A 20,640-nucleotide genomic window follows, 5' to 3' on the forward strand; every position below is an offset into this window, starting at 1 on the left:
TGAACCCGCATCCCCTGCATTGGAAGCTCAGAGTCTTAACCAGTGGACTGCCAGGGAAGCCCCAGCATAGGATTTTTAATATATCCACAGGTATGTGCAGCCATCACCACAATCAGTTTTAGAACAATTTCATACCTCACAAGGAAACCCTGTCCCCTTTAGCCCCCTCCTGCCCTAGCCCTAGGCACCCACTCTGCAGATTTCCTCGTTCTAGACATTTCATACGAATGGAATCATTTAATATCTGGTCTTTTGTTCTGGCTTCTTTCACTGAGCATGTTTTTAAGGTTCATCCATGTTGTAGCATGTGTCAGGACTTCATTCCTTTTTGTAAAATTGTGGTAAAATATGCATGGCATAAAATTTACCATTTTAACCATATTTAAGTGTATAGTTTAGTGGCATTAAGTCGGTCACGTTGTTGTTCAGCCATCACCACTGTTCATCGCAAGAATGTTTTCATCTTGCTAAACTGAACTTCTGTGCCCGTTAAACCGTAATTCCTCATCACTGCTGGTAACGCCTCTTTGAATTCATTAGCTCACTCCGAATCTGTTTTAGTTATTTTGTGTGTGTTTCCTGGAATGAGGTATGTCCTTTTGAAGTCTAGCCCTGCTGACAGCTTGATTTTAGCCCTGTGAGACCTGTCTAGAGGCATCTGACCTCCGGAACTGTAAGATAATAAATGTGTGTTTGTTTAAATTCATGTTTGTTTGTTTAAATTTATTTAGTTATTTATTTTTGGCTGCGCTGGGTCTTCGTTGCTGCGCACAGGCTTTCTCTAGTTGCGGCGAGCGGGGGCTACTCTTCCTTGTGATGCGTGGGCTTCTCATTGCCATGGCTTCTCTTGTTGCAGAGCACGGGCTCTAGGCGCGCGGGCTTCAGTAGTTGTGGCTAGTGGGCTCTAGAGCTCAGGCTCCATAGTTGTGGCGCATGGGCCTAGTTGCTCTGCGGCATGTGGGATCTTCCCGGACCAGGGCTCGAACCTGCGTCCCCCACATTGGCGGGCGGACTCTTAACCACTGCGCCACCAGGGAAGCCCTGTGTATTTAAAGCCACGAAGTTTGTGGTCGTAAGTGACAGCAGCCACAGGAACAGAGACATTTGTCTTATGCAAGTTAGTACAGACCCGTCCTGACGTCGGGCTCCTGTGATGGATGGCGGTTCCCGCAGCACCACTGTGTGTCTGGCATGGCACGTGGTGCCCTCCTGCTTGTGTCCCATCTCTCAGCATGAGGGTTAAAAGCAAGGATTCTGGAGCCAGACGCCGTCTTCCGTTGTGGCTCTGCCACTTTCTTGCTTTGTTTCCTCCTCTGTGTGATGGAGGCAGTACTGTCACTGCCCTGTAGGTTGTCCGGAGGATGGAATGACCCCACCCTTGTTGCATGCTCAGGACGTTGCGGCCCCAGGGCTCCATGACCCTGAGGTCTTACAGTGACTAGATTTAAGTGCTGCTCCTTTACAGAGGAGTGCATTTTTGAGGGTCTCAGAGGTTTAGCAGCGCGCCCGAGATTACACAGCTAGTCAGTGCAGAGCTAGGGTTTGAATCGGCTCCCTGGCTCTGAAGCCTGTGGCTTTTCTTTTACATGATGCCCTCTCCCAGGAAGAGGGGACTGTCCCTTGGGGAGCTTACAGTCTAAATTAGAGAGCCAAGGCTGACCGCCAGCCTGTTAGAGAACAATGTAAGGTGGTCAGTTACCAAATGTAACAGGGAGGAGTTTGGAGAAGGGAGGTTCTGGGAGAGTGCTGTGGGTCATTGTCATTTTCAGAAAATCTCTATTGAGCATCCACCATCTGGGGCCACTGGGCCTTGAGAATTGAAGTTAGATGTGACCCCTGTCTTCTGGAGCTAGCAGGGAAGACAGCAAAAGATTCTTGAGGAGGTTGGACTTGGAACTTGGTTTTAAACAGTAGGTAGTTTTTATTGTTTTATAAACTTATTTATTTTATTCATTTATTTTTGGCTGTGTCGGGTCTTTGTTGCTGCACGCGGGCTTTCTCTAGTTGCGACGAGTGGGGGCTACTCTTCGTTGTGGTGGGTGGGCTTCTCATTGTGGTGGCTTCTCGTTGCGGAGCATGGGCTCTAGGTACACGGGCTTCAGCAGTTGTGGCACGCGGGCTTCAGTAGTTGTGGCTCGTGGGCTCTAGAGCGCAGGCTTAGTAGTTGTGGCGCACAGCCTTAGTTGCTCCGCGGCATGTGGGATCTTCCTGGACCAGGGCTCAAACCCGTGTCCCCCTGCATTGGCAGGCAGATTCTTAACCACTGTGCCACCAGGGAAGCCCAGTAGGTAGTTTTTAGATGGCAGAGAAGAGTGAAGAGTTTCCAGACTGGAAGAACAGGAGTAAGTGGATGTGGTGACGCTGTATCAGTTACTACTAGGTTTAGCTGCTTATAACAGAGGACCCCAGAGTCATAGTGGTTAAACAACATAGAAATTTATTTCCATTGTGCATTAAAGAGGTCCAGGAGTAGCCAGGCTGAGCAGGTGTGGTGGCTTCACAGCTTGATGGGGATGCAGACTCCTTTCAACTAACCGCTCTGCTATTTCTAGGATGTGGCCGTTAATCTCGTGATCTAAGAAGCTGTTAAAGCTCTGGCCACATGTGCTAGTTAGGATCCTAGCAAGAAAATGGAAACACCACTAGGATTTCAGCAGCCATAGAGCATTTAATATAGGGAATTGGGTGAACAGGCGGTGGAGAACCAAAAAAGCAAAAAGGGAACAGAAGTGATTAAGATAAGGAATACTAAGTGTGCAGGAAGCAGGCTCCTGGGGCTGGGGGACAAGGGAAGAGGTTGGGGTGATCAGAACCTGGAAGCTGAGAGGAGGGGCCCACAGAGTTGGGATCCCCACCTCCAAGGAGAGGGCACTGCTTGGCTATTGCTGGGGACCCTGAGGCTGGTGCTGGGGTCGCCCAAAGCAGTGAGGATGGGAACGGGCGGGTTGCTGCCACAGCACGCGGGCAGGAACGGCAGGCAGACACGTCTGCCGCCAGAACCTGATGAATGGGAGCAGCTGATAAAGGAGGTTTGTCATCAGCAGAGTCCCGGCCCAGCATCACAGCAGAACTGGAGTGGGAATTTGGAGCCCAGAGGCAGTAGCTTAGCACTGACCCACGACTCTCTCCTCGGTCCACACAGCAGGATGGATGGGGAAGAGGGGGCAAGTGCGTGAGCATGTCTGACGTTGCTTCCCCAGAAGCCACAGACACACTTCCTTGACATTTTATTTGCCAGCACTTGGTCGCACAGGCCCGGCCAGCTGTAGAGGCAGCTGGTAAATAGAGTCCTGACGCAAGGCACGTTGCTGCCTGAGCACAGCCCAGGTTCTCTAACCCAGGAGGGTGGGGAGTGTCCGCCACAGGGGTGGAACTTTGAGCATTTTTGTGGCACCGTTAACGCAGCAACGTTAACAACCTCCAGATAAAAGGTTCTCCCTGTTATCTTTCTTCCTCACACAAAGTGAACTCTGTCTTTTGGACCATTTTTTGACGGTGCTTGTCACTGCGTGCTCAGGATCCCTGTCTGACTGGGCGTGTGATGAGGCAATTTAGGTTTGTATTTAGCCTCACTTTGGGGAACGTAGCTCCGCTAAGACTGTCAGTGGATAGAACAGGGAAAGAGGCTGCTGGCTTCTGTGATTGGGGGATGTCGTTGTAGGAGGCTGTGGTCCACCTTGCTGATAACTTTTTCTCCACAAGTTGCGCCTGTACTGCTGTGTGATATTGATGCCTCTGACAGGCAGGTATAGACTCAGGGTTTGCTGAAGCATCTGGTTCGGACATTGTCCCATGATTTTGAATTCTGTCTTACAGTTTTCTGTCTGCCTTCTTCATTAGAGCAGAAGTTTCTCAAGGGCAGGGACCAGAGCCTGTTTCAGTGTTGTGTTACCCGAGCTTCCAGTGTGGTGCTTTGCTTATGTAATAGTTCCCTGCAGTTTACTGACTGGCTATGAATAGGATTTGGGGACTCTGAAGTCTACTACAGATGAGGTGCCTCTGGTCTCGAATTCCTAATTATACAGTATTTTGTGTTCATTTAACTCCAATCCCTGCATTAACTAAGCACCCTCTGCACCCAATCATTTCCAACCCAGGCAGGTGATTTGTCCCCAAGGCTATGCTTTCCGGTTTAAACGTCCCCTGTGACTTGTTGCTTGTCTTTGGTAGTCACAGTAGAAGGTTTAGGGTATTGAGAGCTCTGAGAGCTCCAGTAATTGTTAATGTTGCAAATTTTTTGAAAAGGCTGTTAGGCAAACCTGTTTGAGAAGGGGTGGATCTTTCCACTTCAAGTGGAAAGTCCTGTAGGAGATGGTTTAAGTATTGCCCCGAGAGTTTAACCTGGCAGTGATGGGTATATGATGGGAATTTTGGGTCATACATGAATGTGGGCTGGAAGGGAGGCATCTGGGATTTCCCCCCATTCCCAGGGCTGAAGAGGAGGGTCTCCTCGCTCCTTGTCACTCTCTGAGGCAGATGCCACATGCAATTATAAAAACTCCCCCCATCGCTGTCCTAGAAGAGCAGATCCGGAATTTGCCTGTTTTTACTGTGACTCGTGGAATTGATCTGAGAACTGCGGGGTTAATCATTTACGTTGCTAGTATCCTGAGAGGTTAAATGAAGACTTAGATGAGGACAGCTCTTGTGGGATGGATCCTGACTTCTCATCCACAAGCGATTTAGCTTGCTTTCAACATACAGATACTTACGGTCCTCTTGTTTCTGACAGAGGTGGCCTCAGTAACATGCTGTTCCAGTGCTCCTTACCCGACACTCTGGCCACCGTTGGTGACGAGCCTCGGAAGGTGCTCCTGCGGCTGTATGGTGCGATTCTAAAGATGGTGAGTCCCTCGGCTGCTTGGGGATGGGAGGGGCCTGGTCACAGTTCTCATCCTCTTTCCTAATTACCTGGGAAGAGACTTGAAATATGTTAGCGGTATTGTAAGAGCCATTTAAATACATTGCTTTTGCTTTAACTGGGCTGCACAACTTGGTGTTCTGTTTATATTCTAAGTAAATTCTGTCTTTACTTACTATTTGTTAGTACAAAGACGTCCAGCTTTATATCCAGAGGAAGTACAATGTTGGTTAAATCTTTAATAGTGCTGGATAATGCTTGGATTTTCCACACATTGAAATTTTCAGCTCAGACTGAAGTTGTAAAATTCGAATGTGGGGAAAGCATCATCAAAAAGGGTTTACAGGATAGCCCCAGTGGAAAAGTATGAGCTCAGTGAAGCCGAATTTATTAACTACCTCCCACTGAGATTTCTTTAGAGCTTTGAATTTGTTAGATTCCTCATCTTTCTAAATTTTTATATTACTTAAATCATTGAATCTTTCAGTTAAAGTACCTTATTTGTGGAATTGTCTTAACCAGTTATAGGATATCCCAAATATCTGGATTTAAAAAAAAAAACTATACCATGAATTTATCATTTTACTGACCACACATATAAATGTGTATGTTTCTGTGGTAGAATTTTGATATCCATTTAAATCTTCCTTGGAAGGGCCCATTTTGATCTTCATGAAACAGAGAATAGTTTTCTGACTCAATTTTTTTTTTTTTTTAAAGACTAGTCTCTTTCAGCTCAGTCTAAAAAGCAAGTCATGTCCATATCTGTGATGATTCGATTATATGTTTAGAAATATTAAAGTTAAAATTGGCACTCTGGATATTAACTCATTTTAAAAAATGGTCATCATGTGACTGAACCTTTTCATTGGGTAATTTTCCCTTAACCCTGTCCAGCTGTGAGAGAGAGTGGTCAGGGTCTGAGGTTAGGAACAAGCTAGCGTGTCTGAGGAAACCCAAGGCCACTTTGGCATTAGGTTCACGTGCTGACTGACAGCCGACCCTGCCCCGCTGACTGACAGTGTACAAGCAGAACAGGGTCTGTGCTTACCATGCAGTCCAGTTTTTTATTTAATCAAGTTGCAGTTTCAGAGCAGTTCTTGAACTATACCCAATTAATGTCCTTTTGGGACTTTTAATGAAATCAACCTTCAGCCATTTTTTTCTCTGAGGACTTCCTGTAACAATTAAGTCCCATTTCTGCCCATTCGTTTCGTGTGCTTTCATTTAAGCAACACTTTAAAAATACTTTAATAACTAGCTGCTGGGATTGCATGCGATATGAGACTACTTAAATCTGATTTATGGAGCCTTTGTTTCTATTTCAACTTAAATAGGAGCGTTTTCAGTGTGCACGGTGAGCTCCTCCTAGGCCGGGGGCAGGCCCTGTGCCCTGAGAGCAGCAGAGCCCCGTGGAGGTGAAGGGATGCTCTGATGCATGCTGTCCAGGACGCCACTCACCAGCCACGTGTGGCCCTCATATGCCTGAAAAGTGGCAAGTGCAGCCAAGGAATGGAGTTTTAAATTTTACGTAATTTTACTTATTTAAATTGCAATGGTTACATGGAGCTGGTGGCTGCTGCATTGGCTGGCATGTGTGCCCTGTTAAGGACAGGTAACTTGGTAAGAGCCGGCTGCAACGCAGGCCGTGACCTTGCAGTTTTCTTTTCCCCTAATAAAGATTCACCATCAGTAGTTAATATTTTGTCCTTTTTGAAATTTTAGCAATCTAGAATTACTACCTGATAGTACTTAAGTGCAATAGCAATGTCTGGAAATAGAATTTGTTGGAACAGAATTCCATGTCCCTATTTATTTTTAAGGGGAAAAAAAGACTATTAGGTAACTCAGCAAAATAGAGAAGAATTGAAGCCACTTAAAGTGGCATTAACTTTTACCAAACCAACGATCAGAGTATGTTTTACATGCAGTTAATGGGGGCGGAGGGGGCAGCACTCTGGATTTAGCTTCTCGATTCTATTTTTACCAGGCTGTTAGTTTCCATTCCTGAAACTGCATCTGCTGATGAAGAGTAGAAGCTGTGCTTGAAAGCACATGGGTAGAAAGGGAAGCAGGTAGCCCACGAGATGGATAATGAGCAAACGTCTGACAGTCTCACAACTGACTCTGACAACAAACTCATTTTTGTTAGAAAAAAGCTGTTTCTTTGCTTTATAGGTGGGACTCAGTGTTTTCAATATAATTACGCAGTTGATTGAGTCCCTAGTTCAAGTACACTTTTTTGTTGAAGTTTGAACTTGGTAAAACCATGAAACCTACAGCCTCAGGTATTTTTGGTTCCCAAGTTCTTTGGGGTTTGGCAGGGGCACCCGCTGCCAGTTAGAGTTTCGGACATTAATGGCCGTTTTAAACTGCTGGCCATTTGAATACTTTGGCAACATGAGGAGGGGAAGAAATTCAGGAACTCCGAACAGGAACTTCAGTTTAAGAGAGAAGGAAAGTAAGAGCCCGAGGCTAAGCAGTCAGTAAGACTCGAGGCCGGCGGCAGTGCCGTGCGCTTTACAAGTTGAGCTCTCACAAGTTGAGCTCTCACGGCATGGTGCCAGGGATTGCACCAAAAATGGCCAAAATTGATAGTAACTTGCCAGGATTTGCATTAATTAAGAGATGTGGCTGAGCAACTATGGAACCCAAATAATAAGTCACATTACTTTCATAAATGCATGGATTAAAGACAGAAATATCACGCAAATCAAATGTTATGCTTTCCTTGTTTTTGACTCTACTTAGAGGAAAGCACACACACACACACCCCTATACATGCATGTACATTTGTACAGATATAACTTGGTATTTCCTAAATTGTCCATATAAACGCAGCTGTCACATCCTTCAAGGTGGATTAGAATGAGCTCCTTCCCTGAAACATGTTAATTGATGACTGCACATAATGATAGACTTACGTATTTCCTCAGAACGTTTAGCTGTTTTGCTTAATTACATGATAGACTGGGTTAGTTTAGTGTGTCCCTTCTTTCCCTTTCTCCTCCTCGTTCCAGCTTTGGAAGTTTTTGCCTCTGTGAGAATCAAATATCATGTAGCAGTACTTTTTTGATTTACATTTACAACCATTTACAAGTAACTTGGTTTAAAATAACGAGATGCTTCTCGACTTTCTTGTTTTTCTTCATCTTGGTGTTGCGAGATGTCGGACTTCCCTTATCTCCATGGCAGCCCTGAAATGGCTGCTCTCTGGTGCAGTTCACTAAGGCTTAAGTAGCAGAAGGCCAAGTAAAACCTCCTGGTTGGGTTTAAGGCCCACAGTTCTGCCCCACAAACAGCTATCTCTGCCACCCCCCATTTCTGTATAAGATGAGACATAAACAGGCTTCCCAGCTGTACCCTGGATGTTTTGTTTAGGATTGGTGTTAATTTTAGGGCGTATGGAAAGTCCTGTGTTGGACAAGGGGAAAAATGGGTCCTTTTGAGGATAAAACAAGGTAAGACACACACAGCTTCGAAAAACTGCCACACCACACGATATTATTTGCAGGAGATTATTAAACATAAAAGTATTGGTGTGATCTTAAAACAATGAATGTCAGTAGAATTCAGTGTCTATTTCACATAGGCCAGCTTTAACTTTAATGACAAGGAGGTTATTCTCATTAGCTGCATAGACGATGGAAACCGAATTCAACTATAAAATTACCCGTGACTGAAGCGGGTAGGATAGCTCGGTAGAAGTTTAGAGAAGTACTGGTTTAGCCTTTGCCATTGCGGAAAGAGAGATAATTGCTAGAAGAGAGCTTGAAACGATAAAATTAGCTGTCAATGTAACTTGATTTTTTTCCTTTCTGGTACTGGGAAGGAACATGAGCTCTGCATCGTCCAGTAGCAGCCTTTTCCCAGAAGCAAGTTTGGCTGATTACAAATAACCAGTTTGCTTATTTATCATGAATTGTGGAAGACACAAATGTCAGTACGTATTGTTCTTTCAATGTAACCTGTGCCAGTTGGCGGAAGTCTCAGAGGGGGCTTTGCCCTGCCTCTTGTCAGAACAGCGACTGTGTCGAGCCAGTCCCTTCTCTGCATGAATGGAGAGATTTGGCCTCACCGTTTTGAGCGGTCTCACAGGCATGAACGTTTATAATACACCAACGATCTCTCGAGTGCTGTCTGGGAAAATTTTGTTTTTGTTCTTTGAGTAGTAGAAGGCTAATATTAGTGTTTGTTGAAGTACTAACTATAATTAAATGAAAGGCATCAAGGCACAACGCAGATATGTATCAGTGACTCAAAAGAGTACCGTTTGGGACACGGTCTTTTTTGAATCCAGAAAACAAAATGTCTTCTTCCCTGTTTTCTCTTAACCCCAGTTTAATTAAAAATTCAGTCACGATAAATTGCAGAGCAGCCTACAGATAGCTGGCAGTAAACTCTTGGCTACTGAGAAGCTGCCTGCTTGCAGCACGTCCCTCTGGAGCTGAGACGGCATGGCTGCCACTCCTCCATGCAGAGCCCGCTCCGTCCCGAGAGGCTGAGCACATGTCCCTGCTCACTGAACACGATGCATTCGATTTTTTTTCTCATTGTATTAGGTCATCATGACCTAATTTACTCTGCTTTTAAAAACTCCCCTTGTATGTGTTGAGCATGGTGTAATTATACCTATTTCTAAGGCAGTCAAAACCTCCCTCTCAGAAGTGAAACATGTTTCTAGTATTGCGTGTTCCCATTTGGTCTAACCTCGTATTTCTTCCATTAATACTCTCCAAAGATAGTTGCCAAATTACAGCCTACAGTGGTACCACCTTCCGTACCTGCTTTGGTGCCTTCTTTTGATAACTAAATAAACCCCAAACTCTTGTGTCTAATTTTGACATATGCAAAGTGTCTTTGTCTTGCTGGTCTTAAATGTTTGGGCTTTAGAGCATGAAGCCAATACAGATTTCTGGTCCCTGGAACGCTGGCGTGACCGCAGCCCGCCCTCTTGGGAAGGAATGTCTTTGTGCTGGGTGGCGTGAAGGGCGTTGGGGGCAATGTACCACTTTAGCTGTATGTGCATGTGTTCTCTGCTGCAGGCTTGTCCATGCGATCGTGCCTGGAGCACTCTGGTTTCCAGGTGACAGACACGATTCACGGTATAGTATGAGTCCTCTGAAGTTGGAGCATTCTCTACAGCTTTCATTTCTTTCTTTTAGTTCTTGGTTTCAAGAAATGTTTTTTAAAAACAAAGTTGTAATGCTTATGTTAAGTGGCACCAGCTACAGTTTGTGCTTGCTTGAAGAGGTACAGTAGTTAAGATTTCAGAATGTTGTATATATCACTTTGGGTGTTTTGTTTTTGGGGGGGTTTTTTTGGTCCAAAGCAGATCAGACCCTTTCTTCTGTTTCCTCAGTAGAAAATGACAAACATTTCGTAATTTTAGAAATGTATGGGCCTCAACTTGAAAATTCATGGGAAGTATTTAGCTGCTTCTTCCTTCATACCACTTTCAGCCTTAAGGAAATGCTATGCACATATTGACATGGTGGTTAGAGTTAGAAACTTCCTTCTCTGTCCTAATCATTTAGTGTCCTTCTCCCCCACCCTGTGCCTTTATGAAGCTCAGCAGTGCTGATCTGATGTGGAAGGACACAGGCTGGAGAAGCGAAGGCGCTCTTCCTGGAAATGCGTTGCTTACACGTCAGCCCTTGGGGTGCTCGTGCCGAAGGAACTCAGAAGCCTTTGGAGTCTTGGGGCCTCAGGTTACCCTGGATCAGACCTCAATCTTGAGAAGGTCCTGAAAGGCGCCTTCTTTACCTGGACTTCCACTCACCTGTCTTTCTCCTAGTTCATGTCTGCCTAGAGCCTTTTAGACATTCTAGTCTCCTCTTGATGTTCGTCAAGGCATCCGAGTTTGTGAAGCTCAGCAGGGTCACATTGTCTTAGATTGGTCCTTGGGCAGATCAAACGTACTCTAGAAGAACGTTAGGAATCATTTGTCCAGTAAAACGTTAGGAATCATTTGTCTCTTTAAATTCTCGTAATCTATATGTGTTCACTAGGTAATCACATAAGCTATACTTTAAATCATTGCATTGTCATCTCACATTTTAACGTGTTCTATAAAATATTTTCAGAAAAGGCTGTAAGAAGCCATGAAAGCAGTAAATGCAGAATGTTTTCATAGAGATCAGGAAGCAGGAAGGTTAGGGTCCGTGATATTGAGAAGAAAACTTGAGAAGAACCACATGACTGCTGTGCATTCTAGGGAGTCAGGATTCTCACCCTCTCCTGCCCCAACTCTCCCGAGAGGTGGGACACAGCCCGATCGATCGTTTACAGGGATGGTGGCAGGTGTGGCCCCCTCGTTGAGAACCTCTTCTCTCGTAGAGAGTCGACATGGTCAGATAACCAGGGTGGATCTTAGAATCTTCAGAGCCACAGGCAATATAGTCAGGAAGCCCGTGTCACTCCAGGGCCAGACGAGCATCACAGCTACTGAACATTCAGGCTAGTGCAGCCCATCCTGTTACTCTCAGGATAAACACTGATAGTCTGGAGTCCCTCGGGACTCAACTCAGGAGGTTAATCTCAGGTTAGTGGAGAGATGGATGATTTTCCTAGACCAGATCTTAGATGCCCTAGAAGTTGAGTCTAGCTAACATTTGGATTATTCTTTCTTAATCACTCATTTATAGATCCCAAAGCACTTTATCAAGGCTGCAACCAACTTACTCCTGTTTTAAAAGAGGCTTTATCTCCACACAGCCACACATACACAGACTAGGGAAAATGAAGATGCTGCTTTGTTTCATCTCACAAATGTGGTTTTATTAAAGTAGTTTAATCATAAAACTAGTTCCCTCAGCATTAGCAGACTCTTTTGTTAAGAACTAGCCAAGCGATGAGAGTTTATTTGGCTTAAACAAATTTAAAGAAATAAACCTGTTATATTGTGGAATACCAGGTAACTTACTTTTTGCATAGTCTTCTTTAAAGTACAGAAACCTCTAAAAGCCTCTAAATGCGACTTTGCCAGAAAAGTAACATTTGAAACCTTGTACCAAATATATTTATTGTAAAAGTAACATATACTTTTAAACACTTTTTAAAGTATAGGCGTATGTAAAGTAAAAAGTCAGAATTCTCTATGCTCTCATCTTACTGCCCTAGCTCAGGGGTCCCCAACCCCCGGGCTGCAACCGGGCCGCACAGCAGGAGGTGGGCCTTGCCGCCCCGCCCCCCCCTCCCCGTCGCTCCCCGTCGCTCCCTGTCGCTCCCCGTCACTCACATTACGCCTGAACCATCCCTCCCACCCCCGGTCCGTGGAAAAATCATCTTCCGTGAAACTGGTCCCTGGTACCAAAGAGGTTGGGGACCGCTGGCCCTAGCTAATAGAGTTCAGGCTTTTAGGAAGTTAGTTAGGTTTTAAGTTTACAAGTGCTTGGTCAATCACAGGTCTGTTTCCTCTTTTGAACTCTTCTATAACTTTAAAACAAAATATCAGCCACACCCCCTTTATTATGGTTACACTTTAGCCTATTTGCTACAGCACAGCTAATGAATACGTGGGTTATGGTGAATACTTGTAGATTCTCTTGAAAACCAAGCCCAAAATAGGAAGAAAAGAATGAGGAAGATGGGAGGAAGCCAGCGGCAGTATATTTTTATTACCACTGGCTGTCTTCTTTTTTTGTTTTTATGACATCTTTGTAGCATACGATTCACTTATTTATTTAAGTGTACCATTCAGTGGTTTTTAGTATATTCACAGAGTTGGGCGTTGTCGTAAGCATGTGGGATACATTCTGACTTCTTAGGTCTTGAAGTTTCAGCGTTTATTTTTAAAAACATTTTATTATGGAGAATTTCAGATGCACACAAAAGTAGACCAGAAGAGCATAATGAACCCCAGGTACCCAGTATCCATCTTTCTCTCTGACCAGCTTTCTTTAGTCTTTACCTTCATTCATTCTCCAGGGTTATTCCAGACATTGTACTATTTCTTCCATGACGGTTTCAGTCTGTACCTATATAAGCTGATTTAAAAAAAAACATGACTACATTAGTGTTCACATTAAAATTTTTAATAATTATTTAATATTAAATAACCAGTTAGTGTCCAAATTTCTAATGTTAAAATTTTTTACCTTTATGTTATAACTTATTGAAAGCTAAGTTTTATTAATGTACAAGTTAGTTGGTGAAGAATTTGGAGTCATGTTAAATACTCGTACAATATGTTTTAATATCTGCATCAAATAAATTTGTGCCTCTGAAATAAAATCCCACAGATTCCAAGTTATACTTTACCTCCTTTCTTCCTGGACAGAACAGTCCTCTGACTCTTTTTTGGCCGCTCTCTCTTGTTGGCTTGTCTCTGCGGGAGGCTGCTTCTCTCACCTTTCCGTGAAGATTCAGTCCACTTGGTTTGTGGCTTCCTGGTCTTGCCCTTCTTACCTACAGGATCGAGGGAGCCTGAACATTCTGTACTGAGGAAACAGAACAGAGGGCTGGGTATGGCAGAGGTCCATCTTGCCTTCCTGATGGTGCTCCGGTGGGAGAAGTAGTGCATTCACTTGGGGGTGGAATGGGGTGGGCAGGGGCGGGGAAATGATTAACAGAATGTGTTTCTACCTAACAGCGCTAATATGTTAACCAGGAGTGGCCTCGGAAGCCAGCCCATTTGTAACTTGGATGAGGTGACTTGCTGGCTTTGAGAGCACCATTAGACAAGGGAAAGGGAACTTCTGCTGGCTGAATAACCCCTTAACTGTATCTCCCTAAGAAGATACAGTTCAAGTAATAACCGCATAGGAATAACCATAGTCATCTAGAATTTTGTACAGGTCAAATCCCGTTACAACAAATTTCAGTAGGATATCCAAATTCCTTGTTTGTCTTTTCCTACAAAGTATCAAAATGAGAAAATATATATACATATATATATGCAGTATATCAGATTATAGACCTTTTTTTGTTCTTAACTGTCTTTGGGGAGAAAAAGCACAAGGATTTAATATTTGGGGGACATTTCAGCCCCGTCGGGCATTCTGACTGACACTGTTGCCAGTTCCCCCACTACTGGGATCACAGATGTAGGTCTGCCCATCGCCCTTGGTGGCTCCTTGAGCTTCTCAGTGCAGGAGTGTTTATTTAGTTGTGGCGGCCACAAAGTGTAGTGAGCCACCAGGATTTGCTGGGGAGACCAACAGTAAAGAAAAGATGGAGTCCCTATTCACTAGGAGCTTGTAGGCCACTGGGGGGAGGGAGCAGCTAAGGTGTAGGTCTACGCCGGCCGCGGTGCGTTCAGGAGGGTGTTCCGGAGTTAAGGAAGGAGTGGCGCTTTCATGGTACCTAGATACTCCTCCCTAGGGTTTTTATCCCACCCTACGTCAGGCCATCAGCAAAAGTCTAAAAGTATTTCTGTAGTATTTTCATTTTGTAGCTTTCATTGTAACGGGATTTAACCTGTAGCATCTTTTCAGCAGAGAAATGCAGATTACACAAATGAAAATAGCATACATCCCCCATCTGTGCTTTCTGTACTTTGTACAAAGTGTACTTAACTGTGTGTTAAGGGTATTATTGAGTATGTATAAGTGCAGCTCTTTTGCAGATAACTTCATATGAATGTGGATATTTATTTCGTTTACTTTTACATCGAGTAAACTAGAACATGTCCTGTTTATACAAAACATTAAACGCCTGTGGGATGTCATTGCCGTGTGTGACGGATGGGAGCTGTCGCTTTACACCGCTGACGTGTTTTGAATGATGTCAGAGTAGCTGGTGGTGCTTAACGTGGCATTTTTTTTTCCTGTCCACACCTTCTGCCCTTGGTACAGGTATTTTTGATAAAGCTGTGGAGTGGAAAGGTATGTTTTTCATGGGATGTTCAAGAATCTTTTACCTTAACATATTTAAGGAGCTTCCCTTACGGGCTTCTGTGTCTGATGTAAGCAGACTTAGTTTAATTTTAACAAATAACATTTCTGTAGGGGCAATATTTGAGTATAAAATTTTGACAGGACACGTATGAAGGTTTTTAAAGCACTTGGGGTGGGGGTTGCTTTTAAAAGATAAGATCTGCCATGAAGAAAGGATGTGGCCCGAGAGTTGCTTATGGTAGTTTGTGGTTGAGGTGTGTTATTGACTGAATCCTGGTTACCAATAATTTGCAATTTCATTGAGGAAAGCGATGAAAGTATCTCTCAATACGTTAACATACGAAATAAGTTTGGGCCTTTATTAAACCGGCACAGGCCTCTCTTGGGTGGAGGAAGACTCCACGCTGAGCCAGCGGTGCCCTGATGATCAGGCTCGGCCGCGCAGACCAGGTGCCGGGCTTCCTGCCCACACAGGGCACCCTCGTCCACCCTGTGCTGACCTCGGCGGCCGCGAGCCCATGTGCGCCCCCTGCCCTTGCAGGACAGCACCCTCCTGGGGCTGGCGTTGCCTCAAAAGACCCACCCGGCTAAACGAGATAAGGCAGCCCAGCGCTTATCTTGAGGAGGCCTGATTGGGAGAGCAGCCTCCACTGACTTTCCTCCTGCAATGAAATTGTGAAAAGGTACTCGGGATGGTGGTGAGACTCACAGCTGTGTGGTCTCGACAGCACACCCCTTTTCTAGTAAAGAAATGAAGTGCTTCCTCGGGCGCTGGTCCTAGTGGGACACCGGTGGTGCATTTAGACTGCGCTGAGAAACCCTCGCTGAAGATCTGTGATGTTCTGTAAACCCTGACTGTTCTGATGGCTGCGGAGGTAGTGTCTGCACAGTGTTCCCCATCTCACTGGAAGTGTTTGCTTTTTCTCATTCGTAGCGGTCCTGTAATAAGGAGGGATCCGAACAAGCTCAGAAAGACAATGAATTTCAAGTAAGTAATTCAGTCCGTTCTGCATTTGTGTGAGGTGTGAGCTGGTGGTGGGCAGCCTTGCCCCCCTGCTCGGGCAGCGCCCCTTCCTGCCCTGGAGTCCTGCTGTGTGTCCCAGAGGAGGGGCTCTGGGGGTACTGGGAGCTGCCACAGTGAGACCCAACGAACAGTCTGTGTTCCATTTCCTGCTGAGGGTGTAGGGAGTGGACTTGGTGCCTTTAGGGTGATCTGAACAGCATTTGGGGTGCTAGGAGATAGCGGCTTGGGGTGACCTGCGTGCGTGATGCTCTGACGTGGAGGTAGTCTGTCACTGCCCAGGTGTCTCCCCGGGGCAGGCAGGAGTGTTTTTCCCTCTGCATGGTACCCAGCTCCCGAAGGCTTCTTCCTAAAATAGGGGATTTCACTCAGAAATGCGTATATTCAGAAGAGCTTGAGGTCAAGAGCACCTGCCCCCTCTTTGAGGCTCAGAGGTGGGGCGTCTGGAGTAGTGATCTCCACACTCCAGGGAGTGAAAAACTTTTGAGCACACTCCCCTGGTGTGTGGAGGTTTCTGTATAACGGGGGGAGTGTGTGAGTGTGCGTGTGTAGCATACACACCACGCACCCCGTAATATCGACACATGTAAATACACTGGTTTTACTAATTGCATACGAATTATTGAAGTGATCAAGAAATAGAAATGTAAAAGAGGTGAGATCATATAAAGGAATAAAAGCGCTGCTGTTTTTTCCTCGCGGTTCCGTGGAAGTTTTGCATGGGCCCTGCTCCGGAGACTGTGGTCTAGAGGATCTGGAATGTGTGCTCTCTGACTGAGAGACGCTGACTGAGAAGCTGTCAGTGGGAAGTGACTGACGTTCTGTCTTCAGCCTCCTGGGCCCCTTGTGTATAGCCTTTCGTCCTTCCTGGGACTTGAAACTGTTGGGTCACTAGGACCTCCATGACGCTAAATCTGAAGTGTGTTTCCAGCTCTCGTTTTATCTGGGCTTCTTAGCAGTGAAGGCGGCCAGGACACAGGGACACGAAGTAAAGGCCCCGCGTTTCCTGCACCCCTCCTTGCCTCCTTTGTGGGCTCATTCTGCGGTTGTCCTAAGTACTCAGAGTCCCCAGGCCTGAGGCCCTATTTCCACCCCCCGCCTTACCAGGCCACCTGATCCAAAGCTGGTCCTTGCATTTCTCCTAGCGGCCAAGGGTCTGCAGCTCCTCCAGCCCACAGCCCTGCTTGGAGCTAACACTAGCTGCTCCCCGTCTCCTGGGGTGTCTAACCAGGTCCAAGACTGAACCCATACTCTCCACACCCCTCCAAACAGCAAAATCTAAATCCGGCCTTTCTGGGCAGGCCAGGAAGCAGGGAGTCACTTTCTGTACCCTTGTCCCCTCACCCCTGTGTCCCATCCACAAGTCTGTTGGTGGTTTTCCTTTGAACCGTATCTTGGGTCTGTCTGCTTTCTCTCTGTCTGGGCTGTGCACCTGCCTGGTCCAAGCTGCCACCAGCTCCTCCCTGGGCTTCCACCTCTGCTCTTATTTGCTGCAGGCCATCCCCTTCGTCTTGGCCAGAGCTGGCTTCTGAACCGCTCATCCAATCGTGTCAGCCTCTTGCTTACAATCCTTCGCTGGTGGCTCTCTGCCCTCGTCCCAGTTAGGTGGGCTTTATCCTGCCAGGTCCCGGCAGCCTGACCCCCGCCGAGCTTCCCGGTCTCATCTCACAACGCCCTCCCGCTTCCCTGCTCTCCAGCCGTGTGGCCCTAAGCTGTGTGGTTTCCTTCCTGCCGCGGGGCCTTTGCAGATGCTGCTGCTTCTGGCTGGAATGCTCTGCCCTTCAGTCCGCACCGCTCCCCCCAACTGCTGCTGACCATTGGGATCTCGGCTCCCAGGTTCCTTCCACAGGGAGCCCCTCCTGCTCTCATCTAGGGTTGCTCCTCCATTCGCGCTCCTACAGCACCGAGTGCCTCTCCTTTGCACTTTCCGTGGCTGTAAGTTTCCGTATTACGTGTTAACGTCTGCCTGTTCTTGTGAGATTCTAAACCCAGGGCGGATCCCGCTGCTTGTACACACTCTTCGTCCCTTCCTCTCATTAGTCCAGCGTGCCCTCGCCGCCGGGGACCCGCGCGTCACTGCCACACCACCTCCTCCTCCTGCACCGGCTGGATCTCTGCTCGGGGCCCCCGCAGGCAACGGTAGTAGGTGCTGTGATTTTGTCTTTGATCCTCTGCGTCAGAAGGCGGGGCAGTTGGCTGTCAGGATGGGGAAGGTGGTTTGTGTTCTTTGAGCCTCTTTGAATGGCTGGTCTCCTCCAGCGGGAGGCCTGGCTCCATTCCCGTTTGTGGTGCTAAGCCTCAGGAGGGGGCCAGCGAGTCTCTGGCGGGCTCACCTCCGTGGCCTGTGCTGTGTGTGTCTCACCTTCTTTGCTCTTTGGCCTCCCCTCCCCACCAGAGAAACGCTGTTACGTCTTCTCAGTCCTTGCTGGACACAGATGAAGTGAGAAGTCCGTCTAACCCTCCCCCAGCCCCCCACCCCGGGCCCTCCCGCTCCTCTGCCTGCTCTGCCCGGGTCTCCATCTGACCCTGTCCCCGTTGCTCCCGGAGCCATTCTTGGTTCTGTCACCGGCAACTTTTGTGTTGGCAAATCCAGGGCCCACTTTCCTCTGGCCCTGTTCGCTGTCTCCACAGCGTCTGACACAGGACACGCTGTCGCCCGTCCTGCCAGCAGGCGTCCTCGCCTCCCGCACTGCCGGCTGCCCCGGTTCCCCTCCTGCTGCCCCGGCGACATCGGGGGTGTTCGGTTGCCCTGTAAGATGTGTTTCTTGCTGTCGGCACGGTCGGTTGGAAACATTGCTGCAGGTGCTGGGCGTCCCCAGGCTCTGTGCTGCTTCCCCCTCTGCGGCCAGTTCGTTAGCTTTCATGCTGTCCGTACGCCGAGGACTTTGTATCTGGCCCAGACCCCGCGGCGGCCCCAGCAGCTTCTCTGGGCTGATTCGGTCCTCTTCCTCGGTTCCTCTGCTCCGCTCATCGGCCCCTCCCAGGCCTTGCTTTGCCCCCATCAGGGTCACCGTGTCCGCCTGGGGGTGGCCACCCCGTCACGCTCCGTCAGGATACCCTCTGCTCCTCCTCTGCGCTGCCCCGGTCTGCCAGTGGCCCTGCTCGGTTCCAGCCGTTCCTGTCCCTGGAACGCAGGCTCTGTCCGGGCAGCAGCCACGTGTGTCTTGTTCTTATTGTTTCCCTGGGGCTTAGCACACGCCGGGTACAGAGTACATGTCCAAGTTATATTTGGGGGGTGAATATATGAATGAGTATTTCTGAAGCCATCGTGATTCGTTTCAAGTTGAGGTATTGAGCTGCTCTCCTGAGAGAGCAGGACCAGCCGTGGGTGGATGGTGGGCGCCGAGCCCGGGTGCTGCGGGCGGTGGACCGGGTCACGCCCGTGCGCCCGTCCTTCACTGAGCTCGCTTTCCTTGAGGGTTTGGAGGCCTGAGGATACCTGCTGTCCTTCGTAACCTACCCATCTTTCTTGCTTGCAACTTGGCATTTTCTTTCTTCCTCTCCAAATCCTTCCCTCCACACACCACGCCCCCTTCTCCCCACTGTGAATAAATATTGAACTGCAGTATCACAGAAGAACAAAGGTATTTCTTGTTCACAGTGTGCAGAGCAGTGCTGAAGAGAATTGGAAAGTTCTTTAAGTCTCTTTCCATCTTCTCTCCACCATCCTGGCACCGGGTGGACCCTGCTCTGGAGGATCCTGGACAGTGTGGCTTCGGCCCCAGTACCAGTGATGGTGCCACGTGTGAAGTCAGCTCCCAGCAGACTTTGCACTGCATGGGCACCACGTGCACTTCGTGAAGTCATACTGTGGACATTTCAGACGTAAAGGGCTATTTTGGATTGGCTGCACCTGAGTGTCTTACATATGCCAACCCCAGTGCCCTCCAGCTTAGTCACTCGACACAGAAAAAGGTTGAAAAACCAAATTTTAATCCCGGCAAAATCCTGGCTACGTAGGACAGAGGAGATCCCGATCCTACTCTTTGGAAACAGTCGGGGAGTGGGTTGGAGTTTTGAGGTGGGAGACTGGACAGAGGGCAAGGGGCTGCCAAGAGCCACTGCCCGCAGACGGCCTGGTCTGGGCCAAGCCCAGAACCTCCTCGTCCACGATGCCAGCCTCCGATCGCTTGGGCAGGCGGCAGCAGAGGGTTCACTTCCTGTGGGGTGTCTCTGAGGCCGGAGTTGAGGTAAATGGGGCCAGCACTGACCGTACCTCCTGCCTGTTTGCTGTGAGGTCAGGTGAGTGAGTGAAAACATTTTGCCAGCTCAATAGAGCTGTTAGGAATTCGTTCTCATTCTCTAAGCGTTTAAGAAATAAAACCCGTCTGGTCAAAGTCCTCCTAAAATCCATTAACTAGATAGATCAGTGCTGTGTCTGGATTGTCCTTGTCTTAGTCTGCTCGGGCTGCCAGAAAAAGCTCCCTGGGTTTATTCTTCATAGTTCTGGAGGCTGGAGGTCCAAGGGCAGGGTGCCAACACGGCCAGGTTCTGGTGACGGCCCCTTCCTGGCTCGTAGATGCCGTCTCCTGCCTGTGCCCTCACGTGGCGGAGAGGGAGACAGAGACTGAGAGAGGGAGAGAGGGCAGGCTCCCTGGGGACTCCTCTTATAGGGATACTGACCCCGTCAGGGCTCCACCCTCGTGGCTTCACCTAAATCCATCACCTCCCAAAGGCCACATCTCCAAATAGCATCGCACTGGTGGTGAGGGCTTCAACCTCTGAATTTTGGGAGGACACAGTCCAGTTCATAGCAGTCATATGTACAGAACTGCAAATTAGTGAATAGAGAGATTGGGCCTCACAAGGTGATGATGGTTAGATCATAATTGTGAAGATTATACAAAGATGGTGGATGGATTACCAACAAACCCATTCTCCCCAAAATGTAAAAGTGACTGAATTACTTTTTACTTTAA

The 20,640-nt window shown here is 47.5% G+C and overlaps 1 protein-coding gene across 3 annotated transcripts in view; it reads left to right on the forward strand.

Annotated features, from left to right (window-relative positions):
• The window catches only part of CHKA (choline kinase alpha), a 62,336-nt gene that overhangs the window by 20,742 nt on the left and 20,954 nt on the right, over positions 1 to 20,640 (forward strand). Inside the window, exons 2-4 of one of the 3 annotated variants that reach the window (XM_082626633.1) lie at positions 4,733 to 4,844; positions 14,659 to 14,688; positions 15,635 to 15,688. In XM_082626633.1, coding sequence (XP_082482759.1) covers positions 4,733 to 4,844; positions 14,659 to 14,688; positions 15,635 to 15,688 — 196 coding nt within the window. The remainder of the gene's footprint in view (positions 1 to 4,732; positions 4,845 to 14,658; positions 14,689 to 15,634; positions 15,689 to 20,640) is intronic. The other 2 variants (XM_082626634.1, XM_082626635.1) reach the window with 2 other exon arrangements.

Source organism: Mesoplodon mirus (assembly GCF_964341445.2).
Source record: "Mesoplodon mirus genome assembly, chromosome: 7".
Taxonomy (NCBI): Eukaryota; Metazoa; Chordata; class Mammalia; order Artiodactyla; family Ziphiidae; genus Mesoplodon; species Mesoplodon mirus.